We start from the raw sequence: 13,801 nt of genomic DNA, 5'->3' as shown, positions 1-13,801 counted from the left end.
CGACAGTTTCCTCGTCGAAAAATGTACACACGACCGGTTTCCTCGGCAAAAAAAAAATCCCAGAAACTCGGCCGTGTGTACGAGGTCTTACTGTGACTTAGCCTTTCCATCCTACGTCTTTTCATCCAGACGTAGTGCCCCATTGTCCTCTGTAAAGACCTTAAAGTGAATACCTCAACACCAAGATCACTATATGTTTCTCTGCACTGTGTGGAGGGGGTGTGTCCCTTCCTTCCAATCAGCTGTCATAGATCTCCTAACTGAGCTCCGTGGTGTGACTTCAGCTCTCTGACCCTTTTCTCCTGCATCTCCTCCTCCTCTACCTCCTCTCCTCCAATACGAGTGTTTCTCCTCTCGGCCGGTCAGTCTCAGGACCCGCTTCCCGATTTCCATGATGGGCCAGAAGGAGAATCAGGAAGATAATAGCGAATATTAATTTGCTATTGTCACACAACTGGGTGGGCTCGGGGCCCACCCTTTTTTAAGCCAATTAGGCCTCAGGCTTTAATCATGTGCGTCTAAAAAAAAAAACTCCCATAGGAATCCATGCATCCGGCATATGGACGGGCCACTGCTGGACTGGACTTTCCTCCAGTCCCTGTATGACCATAGAATAGAGCAGCGTTTCTCAACTCCAGTCCTCAAGGCGCCCCAACAGGTCACGTTTTCAGAATTTCCCTCCGATGAAACGGCTGTGGTAATTACTAAGGCAGTGAAACTGATTAAATCACCCTATGCAAAATAATGGGAAGCCTGAAAACAAGACCTGTTGGGGCGCCTTGAGGACTGGAGTTGAGAATACTGGAATAGAGTATAACATACATTAAAATAAAATAAATACATTTATAAGATGAACGTTACCATGTATTTTGATGATATGTAAAAAAAATTGTCTAATATGGCCATAATTCCCAGTTACTAATGTGACCATGTCCTGCTTACAGAACTGGCTCGTGAGTTGCAGTTTGAGATGGATGACATCAACAGGATTCGAGTGGAAAACCCCAACTCTTTGTTGGAGCAGAGTGCGGCCTTACTGCATCTTTGGGCATCACGGCAAGGCTCTAACGCAAAATGTAGGTACACTCAGAACCATTATTCTACCTGCTGGGGCTAAATATTTTCCAGGGAACAGATAGAACACTGATTATCCTTATCAAACATGGAGACCCCAACCTGACTCATTGATGTCATTCCTTCTGATTGAAGTGGCAAGCTGCATACTGGTGCAGCCTTCAGCAATGGTGGCCTGGCTCATTCCTGCCCTGGGCACATTAAGGTTGAATAGAACCAACTCCATGTTTACAATTACAGGAGATTATGGGACGGCTCCCACAGATGGCAGAATAGCCATACATTGATAATATATCTTTTCCATAAAAATGTTTCACTTTGAAAAGCTGTAGTGAAATGTACAGATGATGAATTATATGTAAACATTATATAGGTAATTTGTAAAGGGGTAGTTGGTCTGTTGTAGCCCTCCTCAGGCCTAGATGCCTCACTAGAAATGGCTGATACTACGTACATACAGATGTTTAGTCTACAGCTTAGCTTGTTTGATTGGCGAAGAATTACAGAAACAGGTTTACCAAAGACGGACTGTAGAGCAGTGTTAAATATCATTTTATTTTCTATTTATTTAAATACTATTATGTTATTTTATTACATTTATATTTCACACAGTGGAAGATTTATACACAGCTCTGCGTAACATTGACCGCAATGAAATTGTCACCATGTTGGAAGGCTCAGGGCGGCAGAGCAGGAGTTTAATGGGAGATCGGCGCTACACAAACAGCGATGGCTCTATTTCCCCCTCTCAGAGGAATGGTACACTCCCCTGGGGGTCATCACCAGGTACGTGAACATGCAAGGTCCTCATTAGGATTCAGTTATATTTAGGTAGTATTTATCAATACATAGTTGGCATGGAAGTCTAGAAATAAGGGGTACAAATCTAAAGTGATTTCCATTAGAAGATAGATAGATAGATCATTTTTAATGGCTGTCCCACACTATATTGATGCAGTTTGCGCACATCAGAGTCTCTGTGCTTATACTGATCACGCACTGAACAAAAAAAACAATCTGCTAAAGATTAGCTTGAAAACAATCACTCAATATAACAAAGAAGCCCTCTGACAGCCTTCATGGCTTTCTAATCAAAGGTTTCCTTGAAGACCTCAGGTACTCTGGTTTGTAAAGGTGATAGGTAGACATACGGGGGCAGTCCACAGATCCAAATAGTAAACAACCCTTCATGATTAGCTGAGTGTACATGTTCATACACTGTGCTTAGTGATTAGTTAGGAAAATCTTGTGCAGTTGATTGTTCTCATTGGCAGGTCAAATGCAGATCAACTGCGGGTTTAATGCACCTGCAGTCAATTCTAAATGATCTCCGAAGCATCTCAAACTGATGTCAAGATTACGCTGCATTTGCCGATCAAAGCCCATAGCCCTTTGCCAATTATGAGTTCACTGGCTGTATTCTTAAAAATTATTTAATGTAGAACTATAGGCAAAACGTTTTTTTTACCATCTGTGTCCGATTGCGAAGATCTCCTTTCACTTCCTGTCCCATAGTCAAACAGGAAGTGAGAGGAAATCCCTACAAATTAAGGGAATTCCTTGGGGACCCCCAGGTCACCAGAACTAGTGTCTCCATTGGAAGATTTCCTCTATTACTTTTCTGGGGAAAACCCAAACTTTGGATTTTTTTTTTTTTTACTTTCACTTTCAATGATCATGGTAAACAGAAGAAAAAGAGAGGTTGAGTCTTCTTAATAGAGTGGTTTTGTCAGTTTTGGCGACCCATCAGAACATCAGTGACGTTTCTTCACCACCATCTTGCTACACCAGGCACTCCTCCATAGAAAGGATACACTGAGAAAGGGGAAAGCGGACATCTTGTTACACCCACCGGAGTTTTGCATTTTTTTTTTTTTAACAGAAAAAGCTCTTTATAATTTAGCATTTCAACTCAGGCAATTTACAGAACATAACAGTACAGCAAAATAAATTCAGAACGTCCGTGGGTGGGCGGGTATACCTGCCCATATATCACCTAGGAGAATAGCTCCATCAACCATTCAATGTTACATAGCACCCCCGGAGTTTTGCATTTTACACGTTTTTTTTTAACAGTAAACTGAGTTTATATAGTGAAATACAGTACTTACAACTCCTTCTTATGCCCTGTACACACGATAGGATTTTCCGTAAAAAAAAAAGTTGAATGTGAGCTTTTGGTCGGATATTACGACTGTGTGTATGCTCCATCCAACATTTTCTGACGGAAAAAGTTCTTGTTGGAAATTGTGCTCGTCTGTATTCAAAAAAACATGCATGCTCAAAATCAAGCAGAAGAGCCGAACTGCCTATTGAACCTCATTGATCTCGGCTCGTCGTATGTCTTGTAAGTCACCGCGTTCTTGACGGTTGGAATTTCAGACAAGATTTGTGTGACCGTGTGTATGCAACACAAGTTTGAGCCAACATTCTGTCAGAAAAAATCCACGGTTTTATTGTCGGAATTTCCGATCGTGTGTACGGGGTATTACAGTTTAGATGTTGAATTTTAAAAGCTGCGGCAAGCGTGCTGATCTTACAGGTTTGTCAATCTGACATAAGTTGGCTGCTTTTCAAATTCAACATGTACAGTACTGTATTTGACTATATAAACTCAGTTTACTGTATTTGACTATATAAACTCAGTTTACTGTTAAAAAAACCTGTATAATGCAAAACTCCAGTGGTTGTAACAAGATGTCTGCCTACCCCCTTCTCGGTGTATCATTACTATTGACGAGTGCAAGGTGTAGCAAGATGGCGGCGGCGGCGACGAAACGTCACTTCCGTTACACATTCTGACGGGTTGCCTAATCTGATGAAACACAGGCACAGACTGTAGTAAAAACTGGCAGATGTTTGAATCCCTCTCCACTCCAAAAAAAAGTTTTGCCTTTAGCTATACTTTAATTTACATGAATTCCTAATAAATATATACTCATGTCTACCAGTAGCTCACCACTGTCTTTGTACTGTATAGTAATATCTGTATGCCAGAAGGGGAATTCCACCTTACAGTATTCTTTCAGAATTGCGGCCTTTACTCTTTCTGCATGAGGCCTGACATTGAGAACAGCAAGGATTGCCTGCTCCTGTACACCCTGATCTGTGTCTCCTTTTCTAACCACTAACTGGTATAGTTCACATCTGTCACATCACTTACCCGGGGACAATAACTCAATAACTGGGGGGGGGGGGGCTGGACTCAATGTGTGTTTGTCTCACCCACTCTTTCTTTTTTTCTCTCTTCTTCTTCTCTCTCACTCTTTCGCTGAGCTTATCCGTTCACCTCTGACCTCTGACCTCCTCATGCTACTCTCCTCCCTTTATCAGTCAGGACCAGGTTTCTCACTCACCCTCAAACCCTCTCCTTGTCCTGAGGGATGCATGTACAGTATCTCTGTAGCATTTCTAGTCATATGAAACACACAGCACTGACATTACTGCACAACTACCTTAGGCCTTGTACACACGAGCAGACATGTCCGATGAAAACGGTCCGCGGACCGTTTTCATCGGACATGTCTGCTGGGAGCTTTTGGTCTGATGTGTTTACACACCATCAGACCAAAATCCCAACGAACAGAGAACGCGGTGACGTAGAAGACACCAACGTTCTCTAACACGGGAGTTCAATGCTTCCACGCATGCGTCGAATCAATTCGACGCATGCGCGTGATTTCGGTCCGCTGGTTAGACGTACTAACCAGCGGACATGTCCGACGGACAGGTTTCCAGCGGATACGTTTCTTAGCATGCTAAGAAACTTTTGTCCGCTGGAAACCTGTCCGCTAGGCCGGAAAACTGTCCGCTAGGTCCTACACATGGTCGGACATGTCCGCGGACCAGTTTCAGCGGACATGTTCGGTCGTGTGTACAAGGCCTGAGAGCTGGAAACGTTTGTTTAAAGTGGAGCGCCAGCAAAATCTTCTTTTTTTTTTCTTTGAATAGAACAGGAAACGGTTGGAAGTTTTATTGCTGATTGTGTTCCTGGGTGATACTTCCAACATGTACAGTAGGCCCTTTTTGGCTGTACATACCTTATTTTGGCTATTTTCAATCCGGCTTCGGGGTACTCACTCCCGCAGGAGTAGGCGTTTCTATGCTGCGGCGCAATGTCATCTGGGACTTCGCCCAGATGATTGACGTCTTTGAGAAAAAGTTCCCCCCGGCGGATAAGGCCTCCCCCCCTATTGCGTAGGTGCGTCATGAGAGTCACAGAGTTTCCGAAAGAACCCGAACATGCAGAGCTGTGAGTAGGCTCTACACGGCGCCTGCGCACCAACTAGGAGCCGTGTAGAGCTGACTGCGCAGGCGCTCTATAGAGCTGTTCGGGTTCTTTCGGAAACTCCGTGACTCTCGTGACGCGCCTACGCAATAGGGGGGCCTTTTCCGCCGGGGGGAACTTTTTCTCAAGGACGTCAATCATCTGGGCGAAGCATAGAAACGCCTACTACCGCGGGAGTGAGTACCCGGAAGCCGGATTGAAAATAGCCATATTAAGGTATGTACAGCCAAAAAAAAAGGGACCTACTGTACATGTTGGAAGTATAAAGAATATGATCTTATATAGATGTTATTTGGGTGAACCTCCGCTTTAAGCAGCAATAAAACTCTGACTTGAATAACAACTTAAAAACAAGGTTTTGGTTTTAAGTTCCACTTTAAATAATTTGTGCTGAAAACACTGTGAATTACATTTTGGATATCCTTTAATGTATACTAATGTAAATTCATATGCAATGCGTGATCTATTTTATATTACACATAATCAATTTAAAGTGCAATACATTAATACATGAGAATAGTAAAATCCTATATAGTGAAAGCCTTTCCCCCTTGGCCAGCCATATGGCATCTTTATGTAATTCTGTTGGAAGCATAATTTTCAGAATGACCAAGTCCTCACCACAGCCATTCCCAATGTGGCAGCACTAAAAGCGATGCCAACCAAAGTATGAAGACCTATTCTTTTATATAATGCATACATTTTTTTTACTACCTTGACAGCCCTCCTATTCTTGCAACTTCGTTTGGAGATGAAGCTCTATACACATTATAAACGATTGATTGTGACACATTCCCTCCTTGTCTATGAGTGGTTTTCCTACTAGAACATCTGTGCCAAATGTTTTCCCATCACATAAAAATGTACACACCTAGAAATCAGAGGTCATTTATTAATTCAAGTAATAAATGCATTTACAAAATATAACCATTTTTTACATGTCCAGTAAAAACAATATTAAAGTTGATTCAGCTTTCGTGCTCTTCGTTGTACAGGTTTACGGTCTTCTCTTTATTACATTTTTCCCTTACCCTTAAGGCCCAACTAAAGCTTAAGAAAGCAGCAAAATAGACTTCATGCTGTAAAAAGTGTTAAAGCAAGGTTCTTGCTGTGATTAGTAGTGAAATAACTCCCCAGCTGACCAAAATCTAAGGTGCAGGCTGCAATTAAAGGACTGCTGCACTCTGAGGTGTAGGTTTAACCTCCCTGGCGGTACGATTATTTCAGAAAAAAGGTGCTGAAAGCGGTACCATTATTTGCAAGGAAATTTGGTGTTTTATACTGTAGGCCTGTAATTCTTAGGAATAACTAACTTAAATCTGACCAAACAAGAGTCTAGTAGGCATCCCGGGTATGATTTTTTTTTAAAAACAAAATTATAAATTATAATATAATAAATAATTATAAATAATTATAACAAATAATAATATAATTATAATAAAAATGATTCAATAATGTAATCAACTCAAATCACTGAAATTTGCTCAGTTGCAGAATTGTCGCTGTCATTACTTTTATTTTTTTATGACGAATTTCCCCACAAATCGCTATCGCTCAATTCTGCAAGTGATTATAATTTATTATCGCTGTTTTCTAGCTGCTCTAAAACCATTTTTGACATAAAGGGACACTTTCGGTTGCTATGGACAATCTACAGTTTGCAGGCAGAAATAACAGTTTTTATTATATAAAAGAACATGTAGGGCACTGGGCAGACCACTAGGGACAAGGGGGGTGTGTATTTTTTGCATACAGTACTGTTATCTATAAGATTACAGTATACTGTATGTAAGGTGTTTGTTTACCTTTTTGATCGGCGGCACACAGAGGCACTGTGTGAATCGAGCGAGGTCCCGCTCGCTCACACAGCGCGGTGGCATCGCTGGATCCAGGGACAAGGTAAGTAACTTTGTCTGTGGCTGCAGCGAGGCGAGCCTGAGTCTGACTCGGGGTTACCGATCGTAGCCAAAAAATCTCACCCCGAGTCAGACTCGGGAATACCGCCAGGGGGGTTAATAAACCGTGATAAGCCGAGATCATGATGATCACGGCTTATCACAGAGCATTGCCGGTTTAATAAACGGAGATAAGGAGCAGAGAACATGTTCTTCACTTCTCATCACAGCACATGGCTGTTTTGTCACAAACGGCCAGTTTATTAAACCGAGATCTGAAGATTTCACAGCTCTTCCACTGAAATATCTCCATTCCAGATTCACCAACTCAGAGGTGGTGAATCTGGGAGAGAAGCTGGTGTGATAAGAGGAAGAAGGCTTATTTCTTCCTAATATCAGCACCAGTGGGTTAAAAATGAATATTAACAACATAAAATATATATATATATATATATATATAAACACACACACACGTGTGTATATAGATACTGTATATATGTGTGTGTGTGTGTATGTGTGTATATATATATATATATATATATATATATATACTGTGTATATATATGTGTGTGTATATATATATACTGTATATATATATGTGTGTGTATGTATATATATATATACACACACACACATATACATATGTATATATACATGTGTGTGTGTGTGTATATATATATTTGAACTGAGAAAAAACTTCACAGTTTATTAAACGGACACCTGTGTGAGAGCAGTGGTCTCTCTGCAGTGGTCCTCCCTTTTAGTCACAACGCTTCTTGCTAATTGGAGAGCACTAGTTGTGATTCATCACAAACCACCACAGCACACCACAAGTCTCAGCTTCAGTATCCAGAATCCATGGCATGGATGTTAGAATCTATGTTAGAATAAAAGCAACAAACTTATAAACTAATAGCCAGCATACAGGAATCTTGCTCTGACGGGCATAGTTCGGGTAGAGGCTCATGTTCACCGGATTTTTTGGTGGATTCTGTTATATTACACACTGCTAGATGTTTTTAAGTTCTGGTGAGTGTCTAACACTCAAGAGATATTCATACTGGATGAACTTTTTCACACATTGTGACCAAACTTTGCAATACTTCAGTTGCTCTTTGAACTTTTACTGAATTTCTTTTATTAGATTAACTAATCAAACGCTGCACTATATATTGTTTTTGTTACTTACAAGGTTTTGTACAGCTTCTGTTATTTGGTGTGCTTGATATGCACACTTTGCATTTATTGGGATTTCAAATACTTGTTACAGTATATATAGTGCAGCGCTTGATTAGAAATTCAATAAAAGTCCAAAGAGCAACTAAGGTATTGCAAAGTCTGATCACGATGTGTGTAAAAATTCATCCAGTATAAATATTCCTAGAGTACTAGATGCTCACCAGGACTTTAAATCATCTAGCAGGGTATAACATCCAACAGAATCCACCAAAAATCGTATGGAAAATCCAGTGCTTGTGAGTCTCCATCCAAACTATACACTCACCAGAATTAGGGTATAAAACAGCTCCAATCAATGCCTCTTAGCAGACACTCCTCATCATCTTCTATTGGCACTGTTTTCTCTTTTACTGAGGGATCCATGAGATATGTATAAAGAGCTCACCAAACAGGAGCCCAAAAGTACTTGTATAGAGTAGTAGTTTATTATAAAACTTTAACATTACATCCAGATAAATGCTGCAGCATTAAAACATATGTAGCGGCCTCCCGTACCTCTAGATGCCTGATGGTGACCTCCAGAGTCAGGGAGAGCTGACATCCATCTTCGCAAAATGGGTTACCAGGCATGGTGTGTGTAATGCAAGATGAAATGATGGGCGTCAGTCACTTTTTGAATGCTAATAAAGAGATTTATTGTCTCTTAAAAATAACTGTGGGAGAGAGGGTTAGAGCCAGGACACCCTTAGGTAGATGCAATGACAATTGGCAGACTCCGAGACACAATAGGCAGACAGCTATACAGTTCAAAGCCTCCAGCCGGATGCAACTTTTGTATTGGCTGGACCACAGTCTCCTATGTCAGCTAAGCTTTTAACAGTTTCCAAAGATCTTCACACATAGCACTTGGCAACACAGTAGGGTTCTTCTCTTATCTCATCTCACAGTTTCCCACTGTAGGACATCACTCACTGAGCTCCCAGTCTCTCACTAGACTTCCAGATCCTAGCCGCCCACTGGATCCCTTGAGCTCTTCCACAGCTAACCCACTGTACACTTCCCAAGTGTCACCCCAGCTAACCCAATGGGTCCCTCGCTTGGCACTTGCTGAAGCTTTACCACTTCTTCACCAACCCCGGTTGGCAAGAAGACTGCTCTGGAACCTCTTCAGGCTTACTCACAGTAGTCTCTGGTAATAAGGTGGATGGTTCCTGCTTCCCCTTTATCTCCGACCATGACTGGTTCCCCATCCAGCTAAACCTTAGTAACTTGGTTGGACACCAATCTGGCAGTCCCAACCCCACGCTGCTTCTCCTACTCCCAAAGGCGACAGGCAGCCTAGCAGCCAGGTGTCCCTGGGATAGGCCCAAACTTCTGGCCTAGCAACACGTTCACCCAGATAGTCGTCCAGGTGGCACAGAACCCCAATGACCTGACTCCACCCAAATAAATAGGCTCTCCCAGCAGGCCAAGGTACTAAAGAAACCCTTGTCTGCCCAGCTGAGACACCCCATCCATTCATAATCTGACCTTGCTATTCCCTTGTCGATCTATTGTCACCAGTAAAAGTGCCACCTAGTGACAGAAGAGAAAAGGTGCAGCAACTCCAGAATTAGAGAGGGATCAGTGGATCTTCTAACAATTAACCAGGACATTTACTATCTGGCAAACTAAATTTGTGAGCAACCCTGCCCACACACCAGAGTGCTACACATAGTAAAACAAAACAGCCAAACTTATACAAATACAAGTACCTTTGTGCTCATGTTTGGTGAGCTCTTTATACACAGCTCGTGGATCCCTAAATAAAGGAGGTTACAGTGCCAATCGGAGATGATGAGGAATGTCTGCTAAGAGACATTGACTGGAGCTGTTTTATACCTTAATTCTGGTGAGTGCATAGTTCGGGTAGAGGCTCATGTTCACCGGATCTTTTGGTGGATTCTATTATATTACACACTGCTAGATGTTTTTAAGTTCTGGTTAGTGTCTAACACTCAAGAGATGAACTATACTGGATGAACTTTTTCACACATTGTGACCAAACTTTGCAATACTTCAGTTGCTCTTTGAACTTTTACTGAATTTCTTTTATTAGATTAACTAATCAAACGCTGCACTATATATTGTTTTTTTTACTTACAAGGTTTTGTGTCACCTTGTGTGCCAGCTTCTGTTATCTGGTGTGCTTGCTATACACACTTTGCATTTATTGGGATTTCAAATACTTGTTACAGATGATCTTTTTTGTTAACCTATCAATAAAGAAGAGCTGAAATCTAAAATGTAGCCAGTATGGGTTACTTATACCATTGTTGAATTTAAAACCCATATGCTACTGGATTGCTCAATAAGCAATAACTGCATATGGAGGCTGCCAGGGCCTAGGACGCTGATCCAGTCCCTCTTCTCAAGGGATGCACAGGCTCTATCCACTGTATGTTTTTAAAAACATCTATTTTCTGATTTTTAGGCGACAAGATATAACCGTACGATATTTTTACACTGATGCAATTACAAAATCTTGACAAACACAAAGGTATTTTAAGGTCAGAGAAAGGCTCCAGCTTCATGCCATATGGTAAATGTCCTCTGAGGTTTATCTGTGCACATTAATATTTTTTCCTTACCTCTGCAGAGGGATAGTTAGCAGAACGAAGGTCTCCCTTTTCTAAATCTGCGTTTGTCAGTGTCTTTGTGTGCATGTGCACGAGTGTTGTGACTTGTGTCTTTATAGGTTGTGGAGTTGTGGTGTTGTGCGTTGTATAGATATGGCAGACATCCTGTGTTGCACTGCCAGTAATCACTGCTTTTTTACACACTGTTACCGATTAGCTATGGTGAGCTCTCACAATGTCTAAATAACATTTATGTCAGGTGACATGGTAGATTTTCTCTTGCAGCAGCCCCTCTTGCCTTGTCTCTTCTGGGGGTCTCATCTTTCTAAAAGCAGCAGACAGGGTGTGACACGTGGCAGGGTGTCTGTCACTTCTGACGGCTCAAACAGCTGGGTAAGCAAGTGGTGACAAGGGGCCTCGCAGCCTGCACATTCAGCAGCTCACACTCTATATAGGGCCGTGTCCCTAATATATCTCAGTGTAAGTAGGAACCCAGAGCTTAGCCCTCTCGGTTTTATTCACAACATAAACAAGGCTGCCGTGGTTTTGGTTAATTGTGTCTTGTGTAAGATAGAAAATTAAGAGGTTTTCTGGAATAAGATAAAATTGGAGACAGTTTTGTACAGTATCAATGTCACATCCTTACTTAAAGTGGAAGTAAACCCTTCAATTTGATAGTTACAAAAACAGTTAACATTCCCGGCATGCCGGAAATGCTAGCTGTCACATTTGTTTGTGCTCTCAACCAAACTGCCAAACCATCCAATGGCTGGTTTCATAACAGGTCACATGTACAGCATCATGGCAGTTGCAGATTAAACAGAGGTCAAGATGGCCGCTTCCATGGCTGAAAACGATAGGAGGGTTTACTTCCACTTTAATGTTACCAGGATTAAAACCACCCATTTTTCAAGAGAGTGCTAGGAGGTGAATCCACCTTTGTGGCCATAAAGCTACAATGGATCTGGGCTGCAGCACCCTGAACTCACTGTAGGGCATTCGGTTTCTCAATATGTTATTCCTGTACATCAGAAAGCTTCCAGTGACTTTCCAGTAAGTCGAGGTCAACAGCAATCTTGCACAGAAATAGCATACAGAGGCTCCAGATACACATACGAAAAGTAGATATGTCAAGTAAGAGCATTGTGACATCACCACTCTGCACCCGTGATGACATAATTGGCTCCGGTGCCAAGTTTGGCTTCTTCCTCTGACTCTGCTTACTGTCTGAGTACCATTCCATCTATATGTTGGATTTTAAAAGTATGTAAAGAAGTATGATAGTCACATTATGGCGTATGAGGACAGTACAGAGGAGTCCAAGGCAGTTGTCCAATTTCCATTTGTCCCAGAAAGCCCCATTAAGGTGCAATGCCACCTATACATAGTAAGGGCCTGTGTTAACGGGTTTTGAGCTTGTACCATCAGTTTGAGATGCTTCTGAGATCTTTCAGAATTCATTGACAAGTGCACATGACCTGCAGTACACCTCCTTCTCACTTCCATTTGACCTGCTTCCACCGGTCTTTGCGTTCTCATAGATTTTTGTATGGGAATTCAAAAACCTGCTTGAAACAAGCAAAAGCCCATCCAGAAAGGCACTTCAGAGCAAACAAATTCATGCAAACTAAAAATGGCCTCATGGATAGAAAGCGAGTGTAGTTACAGGATGACCGTTACCAGCCAGTCAGATCAGCAGTCTTTTTGTGTGGCGAATGAGATAAAGCTTTTGAAATGTTACTATAGCAATGCATCTATATGCCTTTTCTTTTTCAGTTTTCATTCATGAGGCCCAGCATAGATGACGGTAGACTTTTTTCTTTAATCACAGAAATACTTTACATTCCTCAGAGATCTCATACCTTGTCTGTTGTCTTATTCAGAATACTGTCGTAATGGCACGTTAGTTCTGAAGTGCATAGCATTGTACATTATAAGGAGGAAATAAACAATGTAGAGAAATGGTGCACTAGAATTTCACTTTTTTAGTTCCAGAATATTTACCGTAGTACATGGGGTTTATTGCATTGGGTTGAGTGGGAAGCAGCTGCTTCACATTAAATTGTGTTATTGGCAGATGTGGGAAATGATTGCATCTTCTGCTTTTTGGAGTGAGTGGCTGTGACACCCCCTTCCCCACCCTCCCCTCCCACAGGTCAGTCCTTGGCACAAGATGAGCTGCTTTCCCCGGCCTCTCTCAACTACTCCCTACCCTCCCCATTGCGCATGGATCAGTACTGGAGTGAAGCGTCCATTTTGGATGGAGTCCCCATGGCAACCGCGGAGCCCGATGGGGTGTTGGACCTACCCGACCTGCCTCTATGGGCCTCAGGCCTGTCCCCTTCCCTTGTGGCTCCTGAGGACTCATCCCTGGAATGCAGCAAGGCTGAGGATGAGTGGGATGCCCAGCCGCGTCCATCTTCGGGCTCCCCTGAGCTGGATGAGGAGGAGACTGAAGCTGGAGGTCAGAGGTTAAAGATGACGGTGTGAGAAAGTGGGACAGATTCAGCATGTGGACAATCATTTCTAAACACCTTGTTCATTTATTGCAGGACCAGAACGGGTCCAGGCCCGGATAACAGAGACACCTACCACATGCAGAGTGACAGGAAGTAGTGTAGAAAGGTAAGTCATGGCTCAGTGCCATATAACCATATACAAGGATGCACAATTCCATTACCGGAACAGAGCCAAAGGTTTAATTTCTGTGCTAGAACAATGGCAATTGGAATCTGATCGTCTACACT

The 13,801-nt window shown here is 42.1% G+C and overlaps 1 protein-coding gene across 10 annotated transcripts in view; it reads left to right on the top strand.

Moving 5' to 3' along the window:
* Window positions 1-13,801, top strand: part of ANK1 (ankyrin 1) — a 373,803-nt gene that overhangs the window by 318,990 nt on the left and 41,012 nt on the right. For 9 of the 10 annotated variants that reach the window (XM_040346192.1, XM_040346197.1, XM_040346191.1 and 6 more), the window contains 4 exons: window positions 945-1,076; window positions 1,687-1,860; window positions 13,210-13,518; window positions 13,607-13,679. In XM_040346192.1, the coding sequence (XP_040202126.1) occupies window positions 945-1,076; window positions 1,687-1,860; window positions 13,210-13,518; window positions 13,607-13,679 (688 nt within the window). The remainder of the gene's footprint in view (window positions 1-944; window positions 1,077-1,686; window positions 1,861-13,209; window positions 13,519-13,606; window positions 13,680-13,801) is intronic. The other variant, XM_040346201.1, reaches the window with a different exon arrangement.

The sequence above is a fragment of the Rana temporaria genome, chromosome 3 (assembly GCF_905171775.1).
Source record: "Rana temporaria chromosome 3, aRanTem1.1, whole genome shotgun sequence".
NCBI classification, from domain to species: domain Eukaryota; kingdom Metazoa; phylum Chordata; class Amphibia; order Anura; family Ranidae; genus Rana; species Rana temporaria.
This window is presented reverse-complemented; position numbering and strand designations above follow the sequence as displayed.